Source organism: Centrocercus urophasianus, unplaced genomic scaffold (genome assembly GCF_019232065.1).
Source record: "Centrocercus urophasianus isolate 14NV4802_14NV808 unplaced genomic scaffold, USGS_Curo_1.0 seq_41, whole genome shotgun sequence".
Classification (NCBI taxonomy): domain Eukaryota; kingdom Metazoa; phylum Chordata; class Aves; order Galliformes; family Phasianidae; genus Centrocercus; species Centrocercus urophasianus.
In genome coordinates, this window is record NW_024884989.1 from 547,460 (window position 1) to 573,671 (window position 26,212).

The 26,212-nt window shown below is 44.1% G+C and overlaps 1 protein-coding gene across 1 annotated transcript; it reads right to left on the minus strand.

The window, feature by feature from the left end:
* Positions 1–4,606: 4,606 nt before the first annotated feature.
* On the minus strand, positions 4,607–23,795 carry LOC122168172 (myosin heavy chain, skeletal muscle, adult-like). Its single transcript, XM_042833281.1, has 39 exons — positions 22,232–23,795; positions 20,721–20,963; positions 20,490–20,633; positions 20,238–20,394; positions 19,521–19,548; positions 19,312–19,423; positions 19,123–19,215; positions 18,951–19,014; positions 18,760–18,858; positions 18,553–18,656; positions 18,329–18,467; positions 17,451–17,569; positions 17,203–17,352; positions 16,427–16,597; positions 15,390–15,699; positions 15,207–15,280; positions 13,953–14,040; positions 13,745–13,862; positions 13,443–13,566; positions 12,852–12,988; positions 12,504–12,759; positions 10,478–10,720; positions 10,198–10,374; positions 9,968–10,113; positions 9,795–9,885; positions 9,311–9,700; positions 8,960–9,086; positions 8,736–8,854; positions 8,273–8,469; positions 7,713–7,896; positions 7,469–7,634; positions 7,172–7,296; positions 6,669–6,977; positions 6,366–6,569; positions 5,996–6,121; positions 5,734–5,904; positions 5,543–5,647; positions 5,313–5,408; positions 4,607–4,897 (listed from the first exon to the last, which is right to left on the minus strand). The coding sequence occupies exons 2-39, from the start codon at positions 20,925–20,927 to the stop codon at positions 4,745–4,747; spliced, it is 5,823 nt and encodes a 1,940-aa protein (XP_042689215.1). The 5' UTR covers positions 20,928–20,963; positions 22,232–23,795; the 3' UTR covers positions 4,607–4,744.
* Between the last annotated feature and the right edge of the window lie 2,417 nt (positions 23,796–26,212).

A 26,212-nucleotide genomic window follows, 5' to 3' on the forward strand; every position in this document is an offset into this window, starting at 1 on the left:
ATAACCCTTCATAAATCATCTTTTTACTTGCAATTCCATCTCCTTCCTACACTACTGGAAAATTTTCTCTCTCAAAAAACATTTTTCAAAAGTGTTCTATGTAATCATCAAATAATCCGCTCCTGAGAAAAGCAAACATTCACTCCGTGTGGCATCCCCCCCCTGCTGTGTGAACTACACCTCTTAGCAGAATGTCATCTACCAACTAGCTGAGGATGAACTCACTGTCCACATCCCCAGCAAAGATGTTAAACAGTGTCAATACCAGCACCAACCCCTGAGGAATACCACTCTTCATTGCCTCCTACCTGGACATAGAGCCATTGACTGCAGCTCTTTCAGAGTGACCACCCAGATAATTCCTTGTCCACCAAGCAGTCCAACCGTCAAAGCTATGTCTCTCCAATTTGCAGATAAGGATTCCGTGTCTTCCAGTGTCAAACGTGTCACACAAGTGCAGGTAAACGATGTCCATTGCTCTTCCTTTATTTGCCAACACTGTAATTCTGTTGTAGACAGACACCAAATTTGTCAAACATTATTTGCCCTTAGTGAAGATGGGTTGGCTGCCAGTAGTCATGTCTTCTTTTTTTTTCCCATGTGCTTTAGCATACTTTTTAGGAGGACCTATTCCATGATCTTGCCAGGCACAGAGATGAGTCAGACTGAGCTAAAGTTCCCTGAAGCTATCTCTTCTTTCTTTCCTTTTTAAATTTATTTTTTTCCCACTTTTCCAGCCAGTGGGAACTTCATCAGACTGCCATGAAATCTCAGATTTGATGGACAGTAGTTTAGCAGTTTTATCCACCAGTTTCTTCAGGACTCTCACATACATCTCATCTGTTCCCATGGATTTGTACACATTCATATTGCTTAAACCATCTTGCTCCTGATCATCTTCTACAGCGGGCAGTTCTTCATTCTCCCAGTCTCTGCATTTCAATTCCGTGAGATGAGTGGTGAAGACTGAGGCAAAAAAGTCGTTAGGTACCTCAGCCTTCCCCATATCATGGATGATCAGGTCTCCTGTTTCCTTATGAAGAGTGCCCACATTTTCCCTAATCTGCCTTTTATTACTGACACACTTTTAGAAGCCTTTCTTGTTGCCCTTTAAATCTCTTGCCAGATTCTGTTCTAGCAGTGCCTTAGTTTTCCTAACCTGATCACTGAGTGTCTCTCTGTTACTCCCAAGCTACCTATTCTTGCTTCCATATTCTGGAGGTTCCCTTTTCATGTTTGACTTTGTCCAGGAGCATCTCCTTCATCCCTACAGGCATCCTGGTGCTTTTGCCCAACTTCTCTTTGTTGGGATGCATCACTCCTGTGCTTGGAGGAAGTGATCCTAGAATATTATCCAGCTTTCTTGGGTCCCTCTTCCCTCCAGGGCTTTATCCCACAGTACTGTACCAAGCAGGTCCCTGAAGAAGCTGACATCTAATCTCCTGAAGCCCAGTTGTGAGCTTCCTCTGTGCCCTCCTTACTGCTATGAGGATCTAAAACTCCACAGTGTCATGGTCACCATCCAAGTAATCATAATATTCTCTGTGTGGTGAAAATGGCATCTCATGTGTTACATCGTTTCCAAGTGCGAAAGTGAACATCATTGCTTTTAAATGCAAAAGAATGATATGAAAGAATGTCTTTCATTTGCTCTTTGCTCTTTCATTTGCTCTTTGCTCTTTGCTGGCTATAGTGAATTTTATCCTAGGGACTTCAGTCCGTATGGACAAAGGTCTATTCCAGACTCACACTGGTAATAACTTTTAATTAAAGTACAACTGTGCATCATGGACACTTCTGCTGTGCTCCCATGTCAAACTGCCATTAGTGTCCTGGAACCTTCACACACCTATCCCTGGAAACCATGTAGTGTAGGTGTCGGGTCCTCAGCACCTGCTTCTGCCCCACTGGTAGTCTCCTGTTGTGCCACTTTTCTTGCTAGAGGGAGACAGCCTGCGGTCCAGTGCCTGTGAGTGACTGCTGCTCAAAGCAGCTGTCTCCCAGGGTCCTGCTCACAGATCTCAGAGAGAAAAGAGAACCTTACATGCTATTTTTCTCACACCTCCCAGGGCACTCTCTGCAAGATGAAGCTTCAGGACAGGAGAGGCTGAGGAGGGAGATGAGAGTTAGGATTTCTTCCCCCTGTGACAGGGTTCCAGAGTCCCAGCCTCTCCTGTAGAGCCCTGCACAGTAAAGGTCCAGCCAGAGCAGAGCTAGCAGAAGAGTTGCTACAGTCGCTCTCCCCTAAGGATCACTCAGGTGCGTGGTGGAGCTGGCAGAGTGGTTAATGCCTCGTACTGGCCTTCCAATAGTCGCATGCTTCAAAGAACCCATTGGTGTCTTTTCTCAGCAGAGGGCCCAATGCAAATGAGGCCTTGCACAGGAACAAGTGCCTGTTCATGTCAGCTCAGTCTCTTATTTATTAATTAATGACTACTGAATTTCAAGGCTTTTTTGGTCCAGACAACCTGTCTTTGTCCTGGTCCAGTGGATACAAAAAGTTGCGAGACAAATCTAATAAGATTTCAACCCATTTGATCGTGTTTGGTGATAACATCTGGGCCAGGTAGTTTCACCAGGTTTAGAAGAGCTCAGCTTTCCTGAGAGCTGGCTGCTGGCTGTAGCACGCACGGCACCCGAAGGAGGGACCGCCTCAGCGGCTACGTTCTGCCACCTGCTGGCAACTTGTGCCCGGAGCACAAATAGAGCAGGGGTGCCTGCGTGAGCCCCCCGTGACTGACAGGAGCTGCTGGAGCCCGAGGCTGAGGGGAAAGAAAGCTCATGGGGATGAAACGGGCCAGGGGATGAGGGGACAGGCGCAGCCACTCTCCCAGCTGATGCCTCTGGGCCTTGACTTCCTCTGCCTGATTGCCTGTGGGGGCTGAACTTTCTGCGAGCCTCTGAAGCTGAGAGTGAGCTCTGACTTGTCCCTCACCCACTGAGGCTGCAAGGAGAAGCAGCTGTGAACTCTGAGGGCAACAGCTCACCTTTTTCATTTGTTGATACCCAGGAGAGGTGATCACCCCCACCACACGCACCCCAAGCTGAACACCAACAGCAGCTGTGCAGCAGCCGTGCTCCTGGTGGCACAGCACATCCCAGCAGAGCAGGGCAAGCACCCAGGGGCTGCGTTCACACACTGCCATTTCCACTGGCTTCAGAGGGGCCCCTCCGGCCGGCTTCTGACTGTTCACATTTCAGCTGAGAAAGGAGCTGTGCCGGACGGAGCAAGACTTTCTGGGACAAGAATAGCATCTGCCATCTTAGGACACAGCACAGTTGTCCAGCTCCTGCACGGCAGCACGCCGCAGTGAGATATAGAAGGCAAGCTACCCGCTGAGGAATGTCTTCGAGTGCTATTCATGGAGGCGTATCATCTACAGCAGCAGGCCCGGCCCCACGCAGGAGCCTTGCGAGGGGGGTTATTTTGAGCTTTGGGCGCTGAGGATTGAAGGGAGACAAATGACAGTCATCTTCCTGGCACAGGCAACTGCAGAGCTCTGTGCACAAGCCCCGCAGCCTGTCAGCGCTTCTGGGGATGACGCTTGTGAAGCTGCTGGGCGATGCGGTGGGACCTGAGAGCCCAGGAGATGGGAGCCAGGAGGGAGCTGAGAATTTGCTGGGGACACGAGGGCAGGCCTCAGGCCCGCCTGTCCCAGACTCAGGCACTCCTCTGCCTGCTTTGTTTTGACCGCATCCCTGGGAGCGTCGGCAGGTAACTTTGTGCAGGTAAATATTGTGATAGGTCAGAGGAGAACAGACACAGGCTCTTGATTTCATAGGTGCTTCATCTTCAGTGAATTACCTTCCCTTTCATATCAGTGCTTGTTGTAACATTTTCCTCTGTATAAAAAGTATTTGTCAATTTCTCCCTTCCCCTACAACCTCAGACTCTCCACAATGTTGTCAGCTCAGCCTTTATGTAGGCCATAAGTCCATCTACCTGGGAGTAAAACACCCATCAGCTTTCTTCTTTTCCCTTGCCTGAGGCTGTGCTGCACGCAGCCAGTTGTGCAAGAGCTGACAAGGCTGACATTCAGGTGATGGGCTGAGGAGGTGCGTTCTTCTATGCAACGTGTGGAAAATCACCCTGAGGGGGCTTCCTTTCGGTAGGTAGCCCCAGGCAGGGCTCAGCCTTCTGCCACATTGGAGGGAAACCACAAATAGATGGCATCAGCTCAGAGAATCTAAAGTAAGAGAAAATGCACAGTTTAGAGGCACCATCAAAGTGTCATGACAGTGCACTAATTTTGGTGTCTGCAGGAAATTGTTTCTGCTGAGGAACTGTCTGTCCTTCATGGTGTGATACACTGCGCCATCTGATAGCTTAGTTAGAGACCAGAGTTTAGGATCTGTGGTTGCCATGATTGCAACCCATAGCAGGGAAGGAAAAAGGGAAGGGATCGCTCTCTCTTGCCACTCACATGGCACGTAAGCTGTGCTGACAGGACAGTAGGAGAAGCATTAACAATATGTGAGGGCAAGAGTAGTGCAAGGAGACTGAAAACAATGTATGTAGCTGCATCAGTAATATCCTAAGCTTATTCAGGAAAACGAAAGGAAAAAGATCAAAAAGGAGATAACAACAACAACAAGGAAGCCACTGTTTGTAGTGCTTATGCATATTAATCTATGGTTTTTATTCTCTACACACTGACATGGTTACAAAGGCATTGCAAAAGAAAGCGACAGAGGGTTCACATTTTGTGCACTCCTCAGGCTGCTTTGCTGCCTCATGACATCCTCACTCTTCCTCTTCAATCCTCCTATGGAACTCCCGGCTCTTTGCTCGGAGCTTGTTGACCTGTGACTCTGCAATGTCAGCCCGCTCCTCGGCTTCCTCCAGCTCGTGCTGGATCTTGCGGAACTTGGAGAGGTTGACGTTGGACAGCTCCTCCTGTACAGGGAGAGGGAGTTGGTCGTGAAGAGCCCAGCTCCTGTCTTTCCAAATGATTACCAAGTTCTTTGAATTTCAAAGGATCACGAGCATTTATCTTAAGACGCTTATTTAAAACTCAGTAGATCAAAAACATTTTCTTTTGAAAAATTCGTAATATATTGTGCACTTTATATTATTGCTAAGAAATGCATTTTAGAAATTGAAAATTTCCATTATATACTCCAGAACAATTTAAGTGCATTTGGCCTGTTTCCTTTTTATCATCTCACTACTTTTGTCCTGAAAGGCAAAGTGGATCAATAAATGTGTCAAAGAACTTGAAGCCCACCACAATTGACAAATAAAACTTCCCATATCTTTCATATTCTTTTCCGTGAAGAGCACTCTTAGCACTACTCAGAGTGATACTTACAGCCTCCTCAGATTGCCTCTTGTAGGATTTCACCTTCATCTGCAGTTTGTCCACCAGATCCTGGAGTCTAAGAATATTCTTACGGTCTTCCTCAGACTAAAGCAGACAGTAAACAGGAAAGAATTTATTTTCCCCACACGACAAAATGACATTTCCTCTTGGACTTCATAGAGAAATGCAGTGGCTTCCTATAGAATGCTATGTCAACACAAAGATGCCATCAGCCTTACCTGGTAGGTCAGCTCCTTCACCCTCCTCTCGTACTTGCGCACACCCTTCACAGCTTCAGCGCTGCGCTTCTGTTCAGCATCAACCTCCCCTTCCAGCTCCCGCACCTGCAATGAAAAGCCAATATTTGGAGCTTCCCTGCTATCTCTGACCTGGCATTGCACACACTTGCACGAATACCAGCCCTACGCACCCTGGCCTCCAGCTTCTGGATTTGCTTCTTGCCTCCCTTCAGGGCCAGCTGCTCTGCCTCATCCAGACGGAGCTGCAGGTCCTTCACCGTCTGGTCCAGGTTCTTCTTCATCCTCTCCAGGTGGGCACTGGTGTCCTGCTCCTTCTTCAGCTCTTCTGCCATCATGGCCGCCTGGAGAGGCAAAGCAGCAAAGCCAGTTTGGAGTCAGAGACTTCTTGGGAGAAATGTGTCGGCTGTCAGCAGTGAAAGAGCCACGACTCACATCGGTGATGGCCTTCTTGGCCTTCTCTTCAGCATTGCGGGCTTCCTGGATGGTATCCTCCATTTCGCTCTGGATTTGGGCAATGTCTGTTTCTAGTTTCTTCTTGGTGTTGATCAAGCTGGTGTTCTGTACAAATAGAGATTGCAAGACTTGTACTCTGAGACCTGGAATACACCAGCTACAGTCTAAACCAATTCTTTACTCTTCAACCTTTGCATTTTAAATGTGGAATTCTTTGTGAAATGGCTGTTTACACAATTTCAGTGGTGGGCTAAGCTGATGGACTGTGACCATGTTCTCATTGTTGGCACCACTATTTCCTGCCACTATAACAGTGTCTACACAACTAGTTGGAGCATCAAGGCCTCACCTGGGTATGGAGGAGCTGCACACGCTCACTTGCATCCAGAAGCTCCTGCTCAGCCACTTTCCTCGAGCGCTCCGTCTGCTCCAGGGCTGCCCGTAGCTCCTCAATCTCAGCCTGCAGCAGGTTTGCTCTGCGCTCCACCATGGCCACCTGCTCCTTCAGGTCCTCCTGAGTCCTGAGAGCATCGTCCAAGTGTATCTGGGTATCCTGTAGAAGAGACGAGAGAAACGACAAGGGGCACAGCAAACCCAAGGTGACTAAAATGTCAGGGAAAACATTCCCTTATGTGTATTTTGCTGAACAGACCTTCAAGACTGTCTGCGTGTTTCTCAGGTTCTTTTGTGCCTCTGCAGCAACACGGTTGGCATGGCTCAGCTGGATCTCCATTTCATTCAGGTCTCCCTCCATCTTCTTCTTCAGCCGCAGGGCTTCATTCCTGCTCCTGATCTCAGCATCCAGGCTGCTCTGCAAGGACTCCACAATTCTGAGGTGGTTTCTCTTCAGCTGGTCAATTTCCTCATCTTTCTCTGCTATCTTCCTGTCAATCTCAGACTTGACCTGGTTGAGCTCCAGTTGGAGACGCAGGATCTTCCCCTCTTCATGTTCCAGGGAGGCCTGGACAAATAATTGTCATCATTTATCCATGTAAGTAAAACGACTTCTTACTTTCTAGCTGAATACGGAATATCTCAGGAAATCTGAGGTAGGTATGCCCTGTAGCCAGAACAGAGGACAACCATGCCTTTCTTCGTCAGATTTCCTCCCTGCTGATATTTTTAGTGTGGATGCCGGTTATTATGAGCATGTACCTCAGCTTCCTCCAAGGCAGCCTGGATTTCAGACTTCTCCTGCTCAATCTGCTTCTTGACTTTCTCCAGCTCATGAATCGCCTTTCCTCCCTCTGCAATCTGCTCCGTGAGGTCAGAAATCTCCTCTGTAGAGAAGAATGAACATTCACATGGTCAGGTATAGAGCATAGAGGGAAAGGCCCTGTGACCCCAGCATAACAGGTCTGCTCCCATCACTGCAGGCACAGATCCAGGTGGAGAGGTGGGCAGGAGAGCTTCTGAGAAAGCCCTGCCAGCAGGAAAGGCTGAGCGACTTACGCTGCAAGTTCTTGTTCTCACGCTTCAGCGTTTCCAGGTGGTCCAGGGACTCCTCATAAGCATTCTTCATCTTGAACAGCTCTGTGCTGAGGGAGCGAGACTCCTTCTGGGAGGCCTCCAGCTCAGCCTGCGTTTCCTCGTACTTCTGCTTCCACTCCGCCAGGATCTGAGGAAAAACAGATCGTGAGTTCGGATGCGACAATCACGTTCTGCTCAGAAAACACAGGCCTGGAGCCCAGAATACCTTGTCAAAGTTCTTCTGCTTCTTGTCCAGAGCTGCGCAGGCAGCATTTGCTCGCTCCACGTCGATCATCAGGTCCTCCACCTCATTCTGCAGCCTCTGCTTTGTCTTTTCCAGGGAAGCACATTTGGCATTCACGGCTTCAACGTGTTCCTCTGCCTCCTGCAGGCGCTGTGCCAGCTTCTTCCTGGAAGGTTGTAAGCACAGCTCAGACTTTGGGAGCAAAGTGGAGATTTTTCTGTCTTTTTCACTACCGTACTTAGGCACTTCACAGTGTTCTCCCCAGATGCACCTAATGCAGAGCGTCTCCCAAACTTTATTCCCTTTTCCTTTCCTCAAGTCTAGAAATTCCTCAATTCCTCATCTCACTGCATACATCATACACTGCCTTTGTCTTGCATTCTATCACGTTGCCTATTTGTCCTTTTGAAACCACCATCTCAACAGCACAAATTTCCCTTCTTATCACTCCTCTCCAAACTGCTATTTGTCTTTTGCCCTTCAGTATGTCAGAGATTTCTTCAAATTTCCACTACTTTCTACCAGCCTTCCCCTCCACATACTTGGCCTCCTCCAGCTCCTCTGTGCGCTGAATAGCGTCCGTCTCATATTTGGTTCTCCACTGGGCCACTTCGCTGTTGGCCTTGGACAGGGCACGCTGCAGCTCACCCTTGGCTTCCTGCTCCTCCTCGTATTGTTCCCGGAGCAAGTCACAGTCGTGGCGGGCAGATTGCAAGCTGTGGGCGAGGGCGTTCTTGGCCTAGGAATTAAATTATTGCAATAAGGAATTATGGTATTCTGGGAAATCTCCTCTTACTATCACCTGAACACTGTATTTTCTCCCAAGATAAACAGTGATTTATGCACAGCATGAAAAAAATGAAGCCAAATCTCAGTACTCTATAGAAACCTGGGAGTCTGCACTGACAGGGCCTAGACTACATGTTCTAGTCATTTATTAAGTACTCTTAAGTAGATCACTTTTTGAACTGTTGGATTTGCATGGAAACCATGAATGGTCTTCACCTTTATCTCTTCTTCTAGTTGCCGCTTTAGTTCTTCAATCTGTTGCGTAAAGGCCTGTTTCCCTCTGGACAGCTGAGAAATTAAACCATCTTTTTCCTCCGCCTGGCGTGCGTATTCACCTGGAAAATGTTTTTAGTCAGAAAATATTTCAGCAGCCAATCTTAAATTAAATTATGCCCTTAAGGTTAATATATTATTTCCAAGCTAGAGATGAGGTGTCTAACCAGATTCTGTTTGCAGGCGAGCTCTTTGAGCACTGAGATCACTGATCATGCGCAGATTCTGCTCGTCCTTTGTTTTAAATTCACTCAGTTGGTCTTCCAAAGTGCGGCACATCTTCTCCAGGTTTGCCTAGTTATCAAACATACATAAGAAAACAGAGTGAATACCAGGCTCCATTTTATTTACAGAAGGAAAAAGTGGCCAGAAGATACAGTTTACATATTTAGCGACAATGTGCATTAATTAGGGTTTTATCTGTTCTATTCTGAGAAAATACAGCTGACAATGTTGAAGCAAGGTAAGATTGAACATAAATATACTGTTGAGAAAGTGCTAATAAAAGTATCCTGTACCTTGGCTTTGGAGACAGACTCCATGTTGCTGGCCAAGTCATCAATCTCCATCTTCAGCTCACTCTTCTCCTTCTCCAGCTTCTGCTTGACTCGTTGCAGGTTGTCGATCTGCTCCCCAAGCTCCGCTGTGCTGTCCGCATGCTTCTTCCGCAGGGCGGCAGCCGTGGCTTCGTGCTGCAGCGTGGCCTCTTCCAGGTCACGGCGCATCTTCTGAAATTCTGCCTCACGCTTCTTGTTCATCTCAATCTGAGCTGCCGTAGCCCCTCCTGCTTCCTCCAGGCGCTCACTGATCTCCTCCAGCTCCCTGGAGAGGTCAGCTCGGTGCTTCTCTGCTTTGGCCCGAGAGGTTCGCTCTGCCTCGATTTCCTCCTCCAGTTCCTCAATACGGGCCTGGGGAGCATCAGGAACCCTTCACACCCATATTCTTCAACCCTTCACACCTGACCTCAGTCTGTGTGATAGAGGAAAAGAACCAGAGACTTGCCTGCAACTCTTTAATTTTCTTCTGTAACTGCATGCCCAGAAGTTGTTCATCCTCAATTTTGCTCTGGATTTGGCTGATTTCAAAGTCTTTCCTTTTGCACAAAGCAAATGATGTTAGTGCCTGAACAAAACTCCCAACTCCCCAGCACTCAGGTGTCCCACAACCTCACTTACTTCTTCAGTTTCTCATCCAGCTGCTGCTTATCATTTTCCAAATCCATTATGCTATCATGGGCCAACTTCAGGTCTCCTTCAAGTTTCCTCTTTGCTCTCTCAAGGTCCATGCGCAGCTTCTTCTCTTGCTCCAGGGACCCTTCCAGCTAAACGGAATGGGATCATCAGTGCTCTGCCAGCCATATTTATCTCCACAACTGTCCTGTAATGGCTATATGCATTTTGCTTACATCGTCCACTTGCTGCTCCAGCTTGGTTTTAGCTTTGGTCAGCGTATTGACTTTGTCCTCTTCAGCCTGCAGGTCATCCAGTGTCTGCTGATGGGCCTCTTGGAGGGCTTTCTTCTCTTTTGTCAGCTTCACAATGGTCTCATCCAGGGCTGCCATCTCCTCTGTGAGGTTTTTCACCTTTGACAAGTGGAAAGTAAATGTATATAAAAAATGTTGTTTACAATTTCATACTGTGTATCAAAGCAGAATTCTTTCCAGAGTGACAACTTCTGCCTCATACCTTGTTCTCAGTGGCATGCTTTTCCTTCTCAACCTTGGCCAACGTTAACTCCAGGTCATCTATATCTTTCTTCAGCTCTGAGCATTCATCCTCCAGTTTCCTCTTCTTGGCTGTCAACTCAGCATTAATTTCCTCCTCATCCTCAGCTCGTTCTGTCACCTCCTTTACTTTGGCTTCCAGCTGGATTTTGGTTTTGATGAGCTGGTCACATCTTTCTTCAGCATCAGCCAATGCATCAGCTTCCTGAGGGGAAATGCATTTTTTTCAGATATGCCCTTTGGGCGAATAGTGTGACTTTCAGCTTCATAAATTTAGATTCCTTACTAGCAATTTTTTAGTTAAATGTTTTATATTCCAGGAGAAATAGAGACAATTTTTAATTTATTTTAAATTGTTCCTTTTAATACATCTGGTTTTGAAAGTTAATGCCAAACAAAACCTTTTCTTATCTACAGGAAGAGCTGAGTATTAAAACACATATACATGTGTATATGTATCTTAACCCGTAATAATTAACAGAGTGTGTAAATGTGGGTTTAATTATATGAATCTCTCTTCTAATTACAAGCATTTACAAATGCTGAGTGATAATCATATGCCAAGACATACATACAAATACCAAAGTGACGCTCACGTTCATACTATTTTTTATTTCTCCTTTTTACCCTACTGGCTTTTTAGAGCAACTGTTTCTGCTTTAGACTTTCACCACTTCTCAAAAAACACTCAGCATCCATCAGTTTCAGCTTTTTGTCTGCAATACTCTTGTCACATCCAGTAGCTGTCAGAAATTGAGTCATTTGGACTATGCATTTGCAGATGACACCAAACTGAGCAGTGCCATTGATACACTGGAGGGAAGGGAAGCCATCCAGAGGGACCTGGACAGGCTGGAGAAGTGGGCCCATGGGAACCCAATGGGGTTCAGTAAGGCCAGGTGCAGGGTGCTGCCATTGGGTGGGGGCAATGCCAGGTATTGATACAGACTGGGGGAAGATGTGCTTGAGAGCAGCCCTGCGCAGAAGGACTTGGGGTCCTGGTGGGCGAGAAGCTGGCCATGAGGCAGCAGTGAGCGCCTGCACAGGATTAAATAAATCACAGGATTAAAACCTCATAGATGTACCGTGTAATTTTATCTAGTGCTTCTGAGTACTTTTAGAGGGTGAGATGAACTCCACCTACATTGGAAAGGAAGAAATTATCTTGTTTAATTGGGATACAGAAAGAAGAAATGCCGTCTTTTGTATTCCCTAAAGTCATGTATTTATAAGGATAGACATTCTCTGTTTTGGAGAGGTTGGAAAACATAAATAGAAGAACAAAAATATAATACTAAAAGTAAAATTTCTTAATTGCTCTGATGCAGTTCAACTGAATGTAAGTGCTAATGGTCTCAGCCAAAACCACAGAACTGGTGACCAGCAGTAGTCCCTGATGAAACAGCATGAAGCTGCATCAGGAGATTGGATATTAGGAAAAGGTTCTTCACCACTAGGGCGGTTGGGCTCTGGAGCAGGCTCCCCAGGTCATGGAACTGAACCTGTCAGTATTCAAGAATTGTTTTGTTGATGCTCTCAGAAACTTGGTTTGAATTTGAGGAAATCCTGTGTTAACCTGGGAGTTGGACCAAATCATTCTTGGGTTCCTTCTTACTCAGGATGTGCTGTTCTATGATTTTGTGAAATGTCTCAACCTCTGGTATCCATGCGGTCTTGAAATGCCATGACTGTAGCCTTCTGACAGTTCTTACCATAGCTAGTTCTGTTTTTCACTGTAGCACTTAGTGAAGTACAACTTAATTACATTAAATTGTAATTCCAATGTGTGTTTTGAAAATGTAGTCAGCCTTAAGTTCACAGTCAGTTAGAATCAGTCACACTGGTATTACTCACAGCCTGCACACAAATGATCGATAAATCTCCAAATTTCTGACTTGTGGTCTTCTGTAATCTGACCTTCTGTTTGATGAAGAAAAATCTGAACATGCAAACTTATTTTCTCTGTGATAAGTGAATGATAAACTCACAGCCTGTACTTGGAGCTGCAGGTCATTTTTCTCCTGCACCAGCTTCACCATTTTCTCCTCCAGCTCCTTTCTCTTTGCCTCAGACTTTGCAAGCTCTTCCTTGGTCTTCTCAAACTCTTGTTTCATGTTTGCCATCTCCTTCTCAGACTCTGCACTCTTCAGCAGGGGCTTGATCTTGAAGAACAGCTTCATCCAGGGCCAGTGCTTGACATTCATGAATGCACGAATGTTGTACTGGATGCAGAAGATGGACTCTCTGAAAGATAAGTCAAATAAATATTGGCAGTTTAGACTTGGATGACACAATGTATATAAAACCCAGTAAACCTAATTTAAAGAAATGTCTACCTCCTCTCCACCATTTTCTGGTACTCCACTCTCATCAGGAAACCCCTGCACCTGGCCTGTGTGCGAGTGATGAGTTGTGCCAGTTTCTCATCCCTCATCTCCTCCAGAAGGCCAACCAGCCCAGCTTTGAAGAACACCTTAGATCGTAAAACGAAAATAAGTGCAGTGTATGTGCTCATTGGTCACTGTAGCCAAGTAACCAGTTTCTCCATGGCAGATATCACAGAAGTTAAGAGAAAGAGCAAAAACACAAAGAATATGTGTAGTTACCATGTGAATTCCTCTTTAATATCTTCAGTCATGCTGGTCTGGCTATTATAGTGATATTACAGTACATGAAAAACTATCTTATTCCATTGTTCTTATTAATTCTTGATTCTTCTATTCTACAACTTTGTCTTCAATTAGGAACCCTTAATTAGAATCATTCTCCATCAATGAATTTCAAAGTATTGAGTCAATTAGTATTTAGTTTATGTGTTTTAAACTTATTGTTTGATTATTTCCCATGCTATCTGAAGAATCTCAGTATCACCCTCAAGCTTTACAAAACAAAAAGCACACAGTACTTTAAACAAACACTTCTGGTACCTTGGTGTGACCAAATTTATACTGAGTGTGATCTATATCAATCGATCCAAGAAGTTTCTCACAAGCCTTCTTGCTGTCAATGAACTGTCCCTCTGGAATAGCGCTTGCATTTAGTACTTTATATCTGGGGGACAAAATGGTAATATAAACAGGTCTGTTGTTGTGATCAGTTACCTGCAAGAAAGACAACATAACTCCACTGCTAGATGTAAATGCTAAGAGAATGCTTTTGTCACCAGAGGTGAGGTTTAAATTTTGTAAGCTCAAGATGGACAAAATCCAGGAATTGAATGCAGTCTGACCTCTGTTTAAAATCTGCATACAGGACTCTGTTGGGGAATCCTTTCCTGCAAATTCTGATCCCTTCCAGCACGCCGTTACACCTCAGCTGGTGCAGAACCAGCTCATGCTCCATGGCACCTAGCAATTCAGAGTACAAATGAGTGCTGTATGAGAGTGTAGTACAGCAGAGAAGAGATACTGAAGGTTGTCTGTGAGTGAGTCTCTTACCAGGCGTTTTTGTTTCATTTGGGATAATACAGCGTACAAAATGGGGGTGGGTGCTTCTCAGATTGGTCATCAGCTTGTTTAAGTTCTCCTGGGAGAATCATCAACAAAAGTTTATATTAGCAAATAGAATCTCACTGTAAGCATCAAGCCCTCTGTAATGAGATAACATTATCAAACAAACATTAGCTTGCAGAATCCTGAGCTGACACCACCTGCACCAGTTTTTCTGAGTTTCCATATATGATTATTCACTTAATGTAGAAAATTTGTCTGTTTTGTCTGTAGGAGATACTGTACTCTCATACAATACATACAATTTTGTGACATTTCTCTGAATCTAGTGGAATGCGTTCAGTAAAAATGATACCCATCTTCCATTATGCGTACCAGGAGAGATATACAGATAGCTCTGTGAGCCAGTTTGAAGCATACTACAGTATGCATTTAAAGTGGATCACACTACATAGAACAAAAACAACAAGCTGAGTATTATATGTCTAGGTTGCATCTTTCACTTGTGAGATGAGAATGAGGTGAGATGAATTGCACTGTTGGTTTGTAACTAATATCTGAGTAAGTTTTTGTAAATGATTATTGTGTATAATTAGTGGAGGGAGGCAGGTACCTCCAGGGCATGTTTCCAAAAAAGCAGTCTCAACACCTTTCTGTAGAAGGAACTAATTTATATTAAGAAGGGAACACTAAATGAAGGATGAATATAATAAATAGCCTCGAGGAGAGTTTAGATATGTATGGTGCTGACAGGCAGCAAGAGTTGGTTATGAGAAAATAACGGTCAAGTATACAACATCTTAAAAATCCACATCCCAAGGTGTGATGGTATTTCAACCTTAAGAGGCTGATCCATTAATCATGAAAAAAATATTAGATATATGACTGAAGGAAACCAGCAGGCAGAAAGAATATTGTTACAGGGCAATCAAAGTTTCTGAAGCTAGAGGAGGGCACTTGAAGGAAATATGCATATTTTAGATGTTTCTTAAAAGTTTCCTGTATAATGTTGTTCCATCTGAAGACACTGTCTTGTGAAAAGTGGATGAAAAGAAAATTTGTGCATTCAGTGGAAGAGCAGAATTAAGTTACAGTGGGTTTACTCCTATCAAAGCATGGCCCAAGAACTTCAGGGCTTCTTTTTTATCACAAGCAAGAGGGTGGGGGGGGAAGGGGAAAAACTATTTTAAGTAGTGAATTTCCTCCTCATCTTAGAAAAAAATATTGAACTCTGTATTGTACCCGGAAAAGAGCTGAGACAGTCTGGAAAGAAGAACCCTTCTTCTTGCCACCTTTCTTGCCTCCACCACTAGCGTCTGCAGAATGGAGAAATAAATATAAGAGATTTCATATTTTTGTTTTTACCTTTTATGATACTTTTTCTACTTTGTAAACTGGTGAAAATACATGTTTCAAAGAGCTGACCTGCTTCTGCTCCCCCATAGTTGGCAAACAGTAAGGCCAAAGTTTTCAGTGAAGATTTCTGGTACAACCCAATGACAGTTTCGTTCAGGGGGTCCTTGTTCTTCTCAAGCCAACCAGTGATGTTGTAGTCCACTGTTCCAGCATAGTGTATGAGGGAGAAGTGGGCCTCAACCTTTCCTTTGGTAGGCTTGGGCTTCTGGAAGTTGCTGGACTTGCCCAGATGCTGGTCATAAAGCTTGTTCTTGAAAGAAGTGTCAGTTGCCTTGGGGAACATGCACTCCTCTTCCAGGATGGAGAAGATGCCCATGGGCTGGGAAAAATACATGGGAGAGAAAATCAGCAATTCAGTTTTCAGGGCACTTATGCTTCCCAGTGACCTGACAAGGTGGAACACACACAAAATAAGAGGATGGTCAATTGTTGAAACAGGTTATCGTTATCCAAGTTTATCACTTGAGATATTCAAAACAGAGCTTTGTGGTCCTCAGAAACCTGTTCTAGTTGACCCTTATGTGACCAAGGGGGTTAGATTAAGTGACCTCACAGATCCTTTGCACTCTGAAATTCTGTGATTCTAATTTCTTATCATCCTGTCAGCCACTGAACACTGCATCCTGTATCTAATGTGATTGCTTTCTTATTCTAAGTCAAAGGATGTACATGTAAGTGCAACTGCTTGCTATCAATTATGCATCTCCATCTCTGAGTTTATTTTACAAAGATACAGCTGTATTGCTGTGGGAGCACAAGTCTGTCAGAGCTGAGAGGTGAGGTGGAAGCTCAACTGGGAACTTATTCTAGCTGTTTTGAGAAAACATTTTGATTGAGAATTTAACAACCTTTTAGCACTTCAGAAGAGATCAGTGCAAACCTGCTGCCATAAAGCTGTGTGACACAGCTCTAATGTCTCACCTGCAGATGAAATAAACTAAACAGCAATATATTTTTGAACAACGAAATCTAAATATTTGCTTATGAACATGGAAGATTCCTTTGAAAACTGAGCTCTAGTAATTGTAAAATTCCTATGCTCATACCTTCTCAATGAGCTCAATGCAGGCAGCCAGGTCCATCCCAAAGTCAATGAATGTCCATTCAATGCCTTCCTTCTTGTACTCCTCTTGTTCCAGCACAAACATGTGGTGGTTGAAAAACTGTTGCAGTTTCTCATTGGTGAAGTTGATGCACAGCTGCTCAAAGCTGTTGAACTGGGAGTAAAATGATAAAGATTCATATTTGCAAGATGCAATAGTAACTGCAAAACCTCATCCTTTAAAAATACAGAAAGCGGCAGTATTGGTTTCGTTGTGCCTGCGTATTTCTTAATTCAGCTTTAAGTCTATGTAGCAAAATTGAGAAATGCTTAAAAATCGTTGTTTGTAGCAATATTTTAATCCTTGATAAATCTGAGAAGGTAGAATATACTTCATTCCTCATCTGAGGCCACGCTATAGAAAAAAGGTTATTTGTATCATGATCTGTATCTCTTATGCTGTCTTTGATCATTTAAACGAAAGAATTTTTCTGTTCGAACCATTCTGCTCTTTTGAGTTTTTACCTCTTGATAATGAGCCTATAGTCATGAAAAAATCCTTTCAAGGGTCAAATCTACTTTATAGGAAGAAAAAAAAAGGCAAATAGGACCATACACTCAAAGAGTAGCTAGAGTAGCTAGTAAGCTAAGCTAGTAGCTTAAAGTTCATCAAGTTCCAAAACAATTACAATAAATTATGTGATGATAATATGGATGTTAAAGTTGTCATAACACCCAGTTGTGACTTCCAAGCAGCTCTTACAAATCTTTGTTACTCACATCAAAGATCTCAAAGCCAGCGATGTCCAGGACACCAATGAAGTACTGCCTGGGCTGCTTGGTGTCCAGCTGCTGGTTGATGCGAACAACCATCCACAGGAACATCCTCTCATAGACAGCCTTTGCCAGAGCACCTACAGCATTGTGCACCTAAAGCAAAGGCAGATGTTTGCATTTACCATACGCAGCAGAGAAGAATCAAAGAGGTCTTAATTCAAAGCATGGTTTCAGGTGACTGTGTTTCTAACCTGCTGCACAGTTTGACCTTTGGTCACATACTCATTCCCAACTTTGACTCGAGGGTAGCACAGTGCCTTGAGCATATCAGCTGAATTCAGGCCCATCAGGTAGGCAGCCTTGTCAGCCACTAAATGGCAAAGCGAGATGGAAAAGAAGAATTCAGCATTACTAACATTTTGTATCTTGAAGTCTTCTCCAAGCACTGCAGAAAGAGTCTCAGTGACATCAAAACCATTATGTGTGTTGAGCTTTTTGAAAGAACTTATGTTTGAAGTTCTTCATTGAGGCATGCAAAATGTAATGATGCTTTGTTAAAATTTTACAAAACTGAAAGCTGAACAGTTTTGTGGTATGCACATGTCTCAGGAGTGAAACTCATTGGATTCTGTCCTTTCTCAGATGCGACTGCGGTACTTCCCACCTTCTGCCCAGTCCTTTGGCAAGAAGGAGCCATCACTGAGAAATTTGGAGACATGGTTTCAAGATCCTACCCCAACAGAGTGGAAACAAATGCACCTTTCACAACAGAGTTCCCTGAGCATCTGACAGGTGAGGGAGAAAAGGAACGTGACCACCCATTTTGTTAGGGCTGAACCACTTCACTGTTCCACAAGGGTTATAAGCTATGTCCAACAAAAGTATGAGCAATAACATTTCAGAAAAGACATCCACAGCTCCTGGCTTCCTGGCAGTGTACACAGGACAGTTTAAATTGTTAATTTGGGATACGATAGACAAATCCAGAGATTTTACATCAGAGAAACTGATACAATGGGTGGAGAAGGGACTGCTTCTGACTTACTGTTTTCCTTGGGATTTTAAAGCCCAACTTTGGCTAAGACACAGAGTGGCTCAAAGGACCATTAGCTACTGAGTTTAACAATACCTTCTGTGCCATCTGGCTCTGCCTGCTCCTCTCGCTGTTTCTGCTTAAACTTCAAGTTCCCATAATGCATGACAGCCCCTGTCAGCTTGTAGATGGCAGTCTTTTCATCAGCAGTGAAGCCCAGGATGTCAATGGCACTCTGGTAATAGATTCAGTATAGTGAAATATTTGTCTGAATATGATGCATGACGTGTAACAATTGACCTGTTTTATGCACTACTCACATCTGTAGCCATCAGCTCCTCCTTGTCATCAATGCTGGGGACAGTGATCTCACCTTGACTCACAAAAGGGTAGTCATACGGGTTGGTGGTAATAAGGAGCATTTCTGAAAACAAATGGATGTTCACAGATTACATTTCATTCTTTTCGTAAAGTTATCAACTATTGCTCTGAAATCTGCCTCCAAAAAGCTCAGTGATGTCTCCTACCAATTAGCTCTGGCTTCTTGTTGGAGGTGACCTGATAAAAAATGTGGTAGCTTCTTTCTGCCTTGAGCTGGAAAGTAACTCTGGACTTTTCCAGCAGATCTGTCAAGGAAGGAGAAAAGAGTCAGGTACAAGATGGTACATGGCGATGGGAATTTGGGAAGGAATTTGAACAGGCCGGGAGGGTCTCTTACAAGTTTCAATGTCAGCAGAAGCCAGTTTGCCTGTGGCCCCAAAATGGATTCTGATGAATTTACCCTGTTGAGGAAACAGAGGAGCATTTCAGCCTGGATGGCTTCTTCGGACAACTCCTTATTTAAGAATATCACTCGCCCCATCATTACTGTAAGGGCAGTAGCGACGTACAAAGCGTGAGGAGTTGTCATTCCTCACAGTCTTGGCATTTCCAAAGGCCTCCAGCAGAGGGTTGGCACTGATGATTTGATCCTCAAGCGTTCCCTACAGGATAACAATTATTACTGGATAATTATTATTTTCTAAAATTCATGCTAGAACAGAATAAACATTGATTCAAGCCAGTATCTCTTAATGTACCTGCATTTTTCCAGACTGCTCCTCTTTCTTCTTCTCCCCACTAGCTGCAATTGTTGCAAAGTACTGGATGACACGTTTCGTGTTCACAGTCTTCCCTGCACCGGATTCTCCGCTGTCGAGCCAAACAGAGAAGCAGAGAGCGTGAGGTCAGGGAGAAGGTCCCCTTGCACAGGGCAGCCCCGCAGGGACCCGAGCGGGAGCGTACTTACGTGATCAGGATCGACTGATTCTCGCGGTCTGTGAAAAGACAGAGATAAAAAAGCTTTTCCTACTGCTCATGAATAACAAGAAACACAAAATCTAGGAGACAAATACGAATGGAAATCTGCAGGAACTGCAGGGACAGAAGACAGTGAAAACCCTAGGAAGTCCAGTGTTAGCTGTTGTTCTGTGTAGCAGTGAGCTGACTGAAAGTGTAAGTTGGAGCTTCGTCAGAAAATCCAAGCATTAATTCCCTGAAGTAAATAATAGGTTTCCTTCCATATCCCAAGTGGCAAGTATAAACTCAAGTGGACACATACAACTGTAAGAGGCACATGGTCCTCACACAAACTGTGTATCTTCTTGCCCTTCACATACATTCTCATACTTCTCATACACACGAGTCTGATCAAGCTGCCTACCTCTGTTCAAAGTAAAACTCCGTATGGAATAATAATGTGCTGAATTCAGTCATTGCAAAAAAGTAAGTTATGAGTCCACTGTTATTTCTGCATTGAGAGACTGTAGCATTTGGTATGATATGCTAGAAATAATACACAGTGCTGTGCATGCTTCTGGTACCATTTGCTTGAAATCAGTTCCTCCTTAACTTGATCAATTTCTGTCACACAGCTCCATGATGTTTTCACTGGCTTTTCACATACTCCAGTAAGAGCAATGGGGCTCTTCAGTTCAGACTGCTTTGAAGGAGATCAGGCACTCACCAGTCAGCATGAACTGATAGGCGTTGTCAGAGATGGAGAAGATGTGTGGAGGGGCCTCCTGGCGCTTTTTGCCTCGGTAGGCCAACACCACCTCCGGGTTGTACACCGGCAGCCACTTGTAGGGGTTGACAGTGACACAGAAGAGGCCCGAGTAGGTCTGCGAGGAAGGGACACGGCACGATGGCTTCCACTCAGCCTGGCACAGCAGTCCTCCCCAGCTACCAGCCAAGGAAGAGAGCTGCTGGTACTTACGTAGATCATCCAGGCTGCATAACGCTCTTTGAGGTTGTACAGCACAGCGGGTTCGTGGAGGTGGGTCATCATGGCCATGTCCTCAATTTTATCGTACTTGGGAGGGTTCATGGAGAAGACCTGATCTTCCTTCACGGTCAGAGTCTGTAAAGGAAGTGAAAGATCTGCCTATGTCAGCTAAAAGCTCAGAGTGATGATTAAATGCTGATCTGAAGCTTGCTTTTTTCTCACCTCTCCAGCTTCAGTCTTGACAGTGACCTTCCCTGTTTCCCTGCTTTGGATTGTCCCTTTCACAAAGGATTCCTTTGGATGGGCCACAAAGACAGATGACTTGGCATCAAAAGGCTTGTTCTGGGCCTCGATTCTTTCCTTCTCTGACTTTCGGAGGTAGGGAGCTGCCTCTCCAAAGACAGCCATCTCAGCATCTGAAGAAGCCATGGCTGCTCTTCACTGAAGGCACCTTAGCAGAATATTCTAATGGGGAGAAGTAATGTGGCACAGATCATTTAGATATATTCTGTCAGACTGGGAGACTGACTGTGACTTTGTTTTTCTTCAGCCTGTACTATATGGAGTATCTAACGTGTCCTAATGGAAGATTTGATTGACTTAGGTTGACTTAGGAAACAAGAGCTCATAACTGATGAAGTCTATGTGTTCAGACGTCTAGAAGAGCTGTATCTGATCACCTTTAACAATTGCAGGCTTGGGGCTTTAAGAACATCATGTCTGTAAGATGAGTGAAGTTGCTGAGCAAGTTTTATTTTAAGACATCATTACCAGCAGTTGAAATAAAGGTGAAGCATTTTGTTTAAAGACAAAGAAACACTTCTATAAACATGTAGTATAAAAGACCTACAGTCTTGAAAAACATTGAACCTATGGGGCATTTACTTATTAACTATAATTGTAATAGGAAGGCAGTGGAAATTAATGAATTTTGCTACTGAAGTTGCCAGCAGAAAGAAAAGGGCAGGATCTATGACCTTTTAACACTCTGCTGTAATTCAATTTGTTTAGACATTTGTCATTCATGAGTACAATACCCAAATAGTCTCATCTTCAAAGTTCTGACTTGTATGAAACAAAATTCATGCACTGAAATTGGAATTGCCATAGCTGGACAAAGCTCCCAAATAAATACTGAAAAAATCCAGGAACAGGTGACTTCTAAAAACTTCAATAAAATAAGAGTGCTTCTTCAGATGCTTCGCTAAAAATGTGGATATCTAGATTTCTCCAGCTGCACTTGAAATTTCTCTAGCTATGTTAGTGAAATTTATTCCCTCTGTTCATTAGCTAAGAAGGTTTTGTTTTGCTTTTGGTCTGGTAAATGGATATTTGAAAGAGCTTCAACATTTTACAAAGATGTACAAAGATGGTAAGAAGGTTGGTATTGTTCGATGAGTTGTTGATAACATTTTGATGAAAAATATACAGTTTTGCACTTTTTCCTCCTTTGTTCATCTTATTCCAGTTCTACTGCTGCAATGATGTGAAGCTGGCACGCCTCACTCCCTGTTTGGTCAGTTAAGCAGAAATGAAGAGTATTCCAATGGGAATTTTCTGGTCTGCCATCAGAGACAGGAAGATAGAAACACAACCTTTTGAAAACCTCACCAGCCATGAGCACCCACCAGCTGCCTACTGTAATCACACTGGCTTTGAATGCAGGGTAAAAAAGGCGATCGCTCATCCATACAGAAATCCCACTCAAAAGCATGAATAAATCAGGTTCTTACCTCTCGTGATACCAGATGGGTGGCTCACAGCCTGGCAGCTGGTCAGTGCTGCAAAACAGAAATGGCAAGTTCCTACTTGGCACAGAATTCCAGAGTGAAAATGTGCAGGTGTCTTGAAAGCAGATTTAAAACTCGAGCTGAGGAATTGAGCTTCCTCCTGGAAACGAGCACTGGAGGCAGAGGAATGCTGTAACACAGAAAGACTCCTGCATGGCTGCGGACCCCATCCACTTACCTTGGAGCTTTCCGTGGAGACAGGGCACTCTTGCTGCAGGGACATTTTATACGATCTCATCTGCAGATGCTACAGATGCCTACTCTTTCTTCGGTCAAAAAATTTTTGGCAAGCCTTCTTTGGTAAAGCATTGTCTGGCAAACTGAACTAAGGGCATAATTGTCATTTGACATGACTAGATATAATTAGAAAATTTTGATGTCTTACGGACTATATGAATACATCTCCTATAAACAATTTGACAAGGGTGTTAAGGAGGGAATCTGGACTAGTCAAGGCACTTAGAGAACTTGGATGCGGGACTTATGGATTCTATTGCTGGCTTTCCCACCGACTCACTGTATGACCCAGAGTGGATCGCTTGGTATGTGTGTGCTGCAGCTACCCCAGCTGTACAATAGATAGAACAGGATGTTGAAAGAGAAATTGGCAGTTGTGATGGTAAAATCCTGAAAGCAAAAATGCGGATGTACAACACAAGTGCTACAAGTACAGCAGGAAGATCAGGCAAAAGCTGCAGTAAGTGAGAGATTGGGTTCTAACTGGATTTTTAAGCTGATTCCTCTGAGAGCAATGTGAGGCAACTTCAGAGATATCAGAAGGAGCACACACACGCAGAGGCATGTGCATTTGTTGTTGTGACCTTGTGCACCAATGCGTGCTGTGAGAGAAGTTATAACCTCTCGAGACTTCTGATCTGCAGATCAGTGCCAGTGAGCAAGAGATGCTCCATTCTTTTGCTGAAAACATTTTATCTTATCCGGGTATCTCCATACCTATAACCCAAGGAAAGATAATTTATCTAGAAAAGACTCCCACAGTTTTTTCCTACCTACAGTTCACAGAAAAATCCCTCTAGTCAGTCACAGCTCTAGAAATAATTAGACATTCCAGATTCTCTGTGCCTGATACATTCCTCACATCTCATCAAAGATACCTTAAACACATTCACACAGTCCAAAAAACACAGTGTTACGTATACCAGAGCACTGGGGCTGGCAAACATGCCAGTACAGTGCTGATAGCATGGGAAAGAGGGATTCACTAGTAGTTCTGAAGAGTGAATATAGGAAATGGGTGTTGTCATGTGAGCTGCTTTAAAAACTGTTAAATTTCAGCATGTTCTTCTCCTGGTCATTAACAAAAGTCAGTAGTTAACACATGGACAAGGTAAGAAAAATGATTTGTGAGAATTGGTGTAAAAGCCAGCACCAGGCACTGACTTCTGCATGAAGAGCTTTGCTGAGGAGGGCTCTGACACTGCAGCACCCAAATTCTGGGTGTCTGGGCCTCAACCTGGAGCTCAAACTCATCCAAATCAGGTTGATGAATGCCACATGGAGCCCTGCATCCCAGAGGTTATAGGTCTGGCCAAGGAGGGGACAACAGGGCCTCGGAAGCTGTGAGCACAGGGTTCAGAAGACCATGAACAAAGAGCAAAGCCTGGGAGGAGCAGAGATGGATGAGGCCATCTCCCAGAATGTGAGAGCTGTGGGTTCCTCCCCGCAGGTAGAGGAGGGAGCTTCAGTCTCCCACTTCCTGGGAAGCTGCAGCATCTGCACTGTCCAGGCAGCATCCCTTGGCAGCTGAGATGAAGCACTAAGTAGCTGCAGCTGCTTTCCTGTGGGGCCCTGCCATCAGCAGCTGAGCGTCCTAGACTAGATGCCTGACTTTGGGAACTGAAAGTCTTGAATTTCCAGTTGCCAGTGACAAAGCCAGTTTTCTCAGTAGAGCTCTTCTTATTCGCTCTTTTTTTTTTTCCTGTTGAATTTCCTAAGCAGTGGACCCAGATGTATAATAGGCAGGAGAGAAGCTCATCACCAGGCAGCTCGAGGCATGCAGTCAGCCAAAGCCAGGCCTAGCATGAAAATGAAGTGGTTAGCAAATGTATGTCTCTTCAGTATTGGCAATCACCCAGCAGTGCTTAGGGGATTGAGCATTGCGTCCCTAGGTCCCTATAAGCCAGTTTTAGAAACCTAAAGCCTTTTCAGAGAGGTCTAAATCTCAGAAAAATGTTGTGACAAGGGCAAGGAAATGAAGGAGAGGTTAGATGGCTGTTAAACATCCACAACAATGAAGATTTCTCTCTGGGAAACCTGTTCCATTGCTGATTCAGCCTCAGAGTCAAAAAGTTTTTCCTGAAGTTCAGATGCAGCCTCCCACATTTTCTGTGTGCCCATTTCCTCTGTCTCAGCTGATCTTTTCTGAATCTTTTCATCTCCAGGATGAACAGGCTAATGCTCTCAGCCTTTCCTCATATCAGAGATGCTCTAGTCCTTTAATCATCTTCGAGACACTTTGTTGGAACCCAAATACATCAATGTAATCTCTTGTAGTGGAGAGCCCAGAAATGGATGCAGTATTCCAGGTGCGGCCCGAAAAGTGCTAAGCAGAGGGGAAGGATTACCTCCCCTGACCTGCTATGACACATCTTTTAATAGAGACCAAGTTATCATTCACTTTCTTTATAGAAAGAATGTGAATGGTAATGGTGTTCATATTCAACCTAGTGTCCACCAGGAACCTCTGGTCCTTTATTTAAAGGTGCTTTCAATTTTCTGGTTGGTTGGCCTCCAACATCTTTTGGTTCCTGGGTAGTTGTTCCTCCCCAGCTGGGGGACTTTTCCTTTCCTCAGCACTATTGGACCCAGTCTTCAGTCCCAGATTTTGATGAAGTAGTACTCATTGGTGCACATACAGACACAGCATAGAAAATTCTATGTGTTAAGTGGGTCTTAGTAACTGCAGAATCTGGAAGACTTCAGGACTCCTCTGAGACTCCGAGGTAGAACTGAATGTGAAGAGGGAAATGAACATTCCTGTAGACATCCATTCTCAAAGACAATGAGACTCATATTTGAACGACTTGTCTGTTTGCATGTTTATACTAAAATATTTTCAAGCAGTATCTCCTCATTGAATTTTTATTCATGTAAATATGGGTCTTCTAAGGAAGCCACTACACAATTTTACCTCACACAAAAGGATGTAGTCACATCTTCTCTGATCTGAAGATAACAGGAATGAGGTCGCTCTTTGGTGAAGGTAATATCGCAGTTTGCATTCTGTCTGATTACTACAAGTGAGATAACAAAGATGGATTCCCTATAACTCTTCAGCTTTACTGCCAGCTTGTTGATCTTTATGTGAAATTTGCTGCAGCTTTCAGTATTTTACTATTTCTTAGAGAGTCATAATCATCTGCAGGACTTGGTTCTGTGCAAATGGAATGACAGGATTATTTTAACATTCTCTTAGTTAAGGGAGAACACAGCCAATGAAAAGAAGAGCTTGATTTATTGAGAGAAGCCAAGTCGAACACTTTCCCTTGTCAAAGAGAAAACATCCAGGAGGGAATGAGTGAAGTACAAATTTAATCACTTCATTGGTGTGAGGAGGAAATGTTAAGTAGGAAAACAATTATCCTGCATTACTGGTTCTTCTGAGTCCTTGGCAAGTCCTGCTCACAATGTAATTGTGGCACAGGACAGAGTCTCTAATCTCTCTCTCACACGTTAATCAATATTGCTAATTGAGTTAACCAGGTCATGTGTGGACTTTCAGGTATATCTAAAGGCCTCCTCTGATGTTAAAACAAAACAATCAAAGTCCTCAGGCACCTTGATATTCCCCTAATAAACAGGCCCTATATAGAAACAGCATGAGATTTCTGTAGAGTCAATACAATGGCCAAGGAGGCAAGAATACTAACGTTGGTATCGAGACCAAACTGTCTGCCATCTCCT

Excerpts from the sequence above, each read along its gene's own strand:
- LOC122168172 (XM_042833281.1), bottom strand. The coding sequence starts at position 20,927 with ATGGCTTCTTCAGATGCTGAGATGGCTGTCTTTGGAGAGGCAGCTCCC. Across the intron at positions 6,570-6,668 it reads ACACGCAGACAGTCTTGAAG|GATACCCAGATACACTTGGA; the intron begins GTCTGTTCAGCA and ends TCTCTTCTACAG. Across the intron at positions 5,905-5,995 it reads CCAAGAAGGCCATCACCGAT|GCGGCCATGATGGCAGAAGA; the intron begins GTGAGTCGTGGC and ends TTGCCTCTCCAG.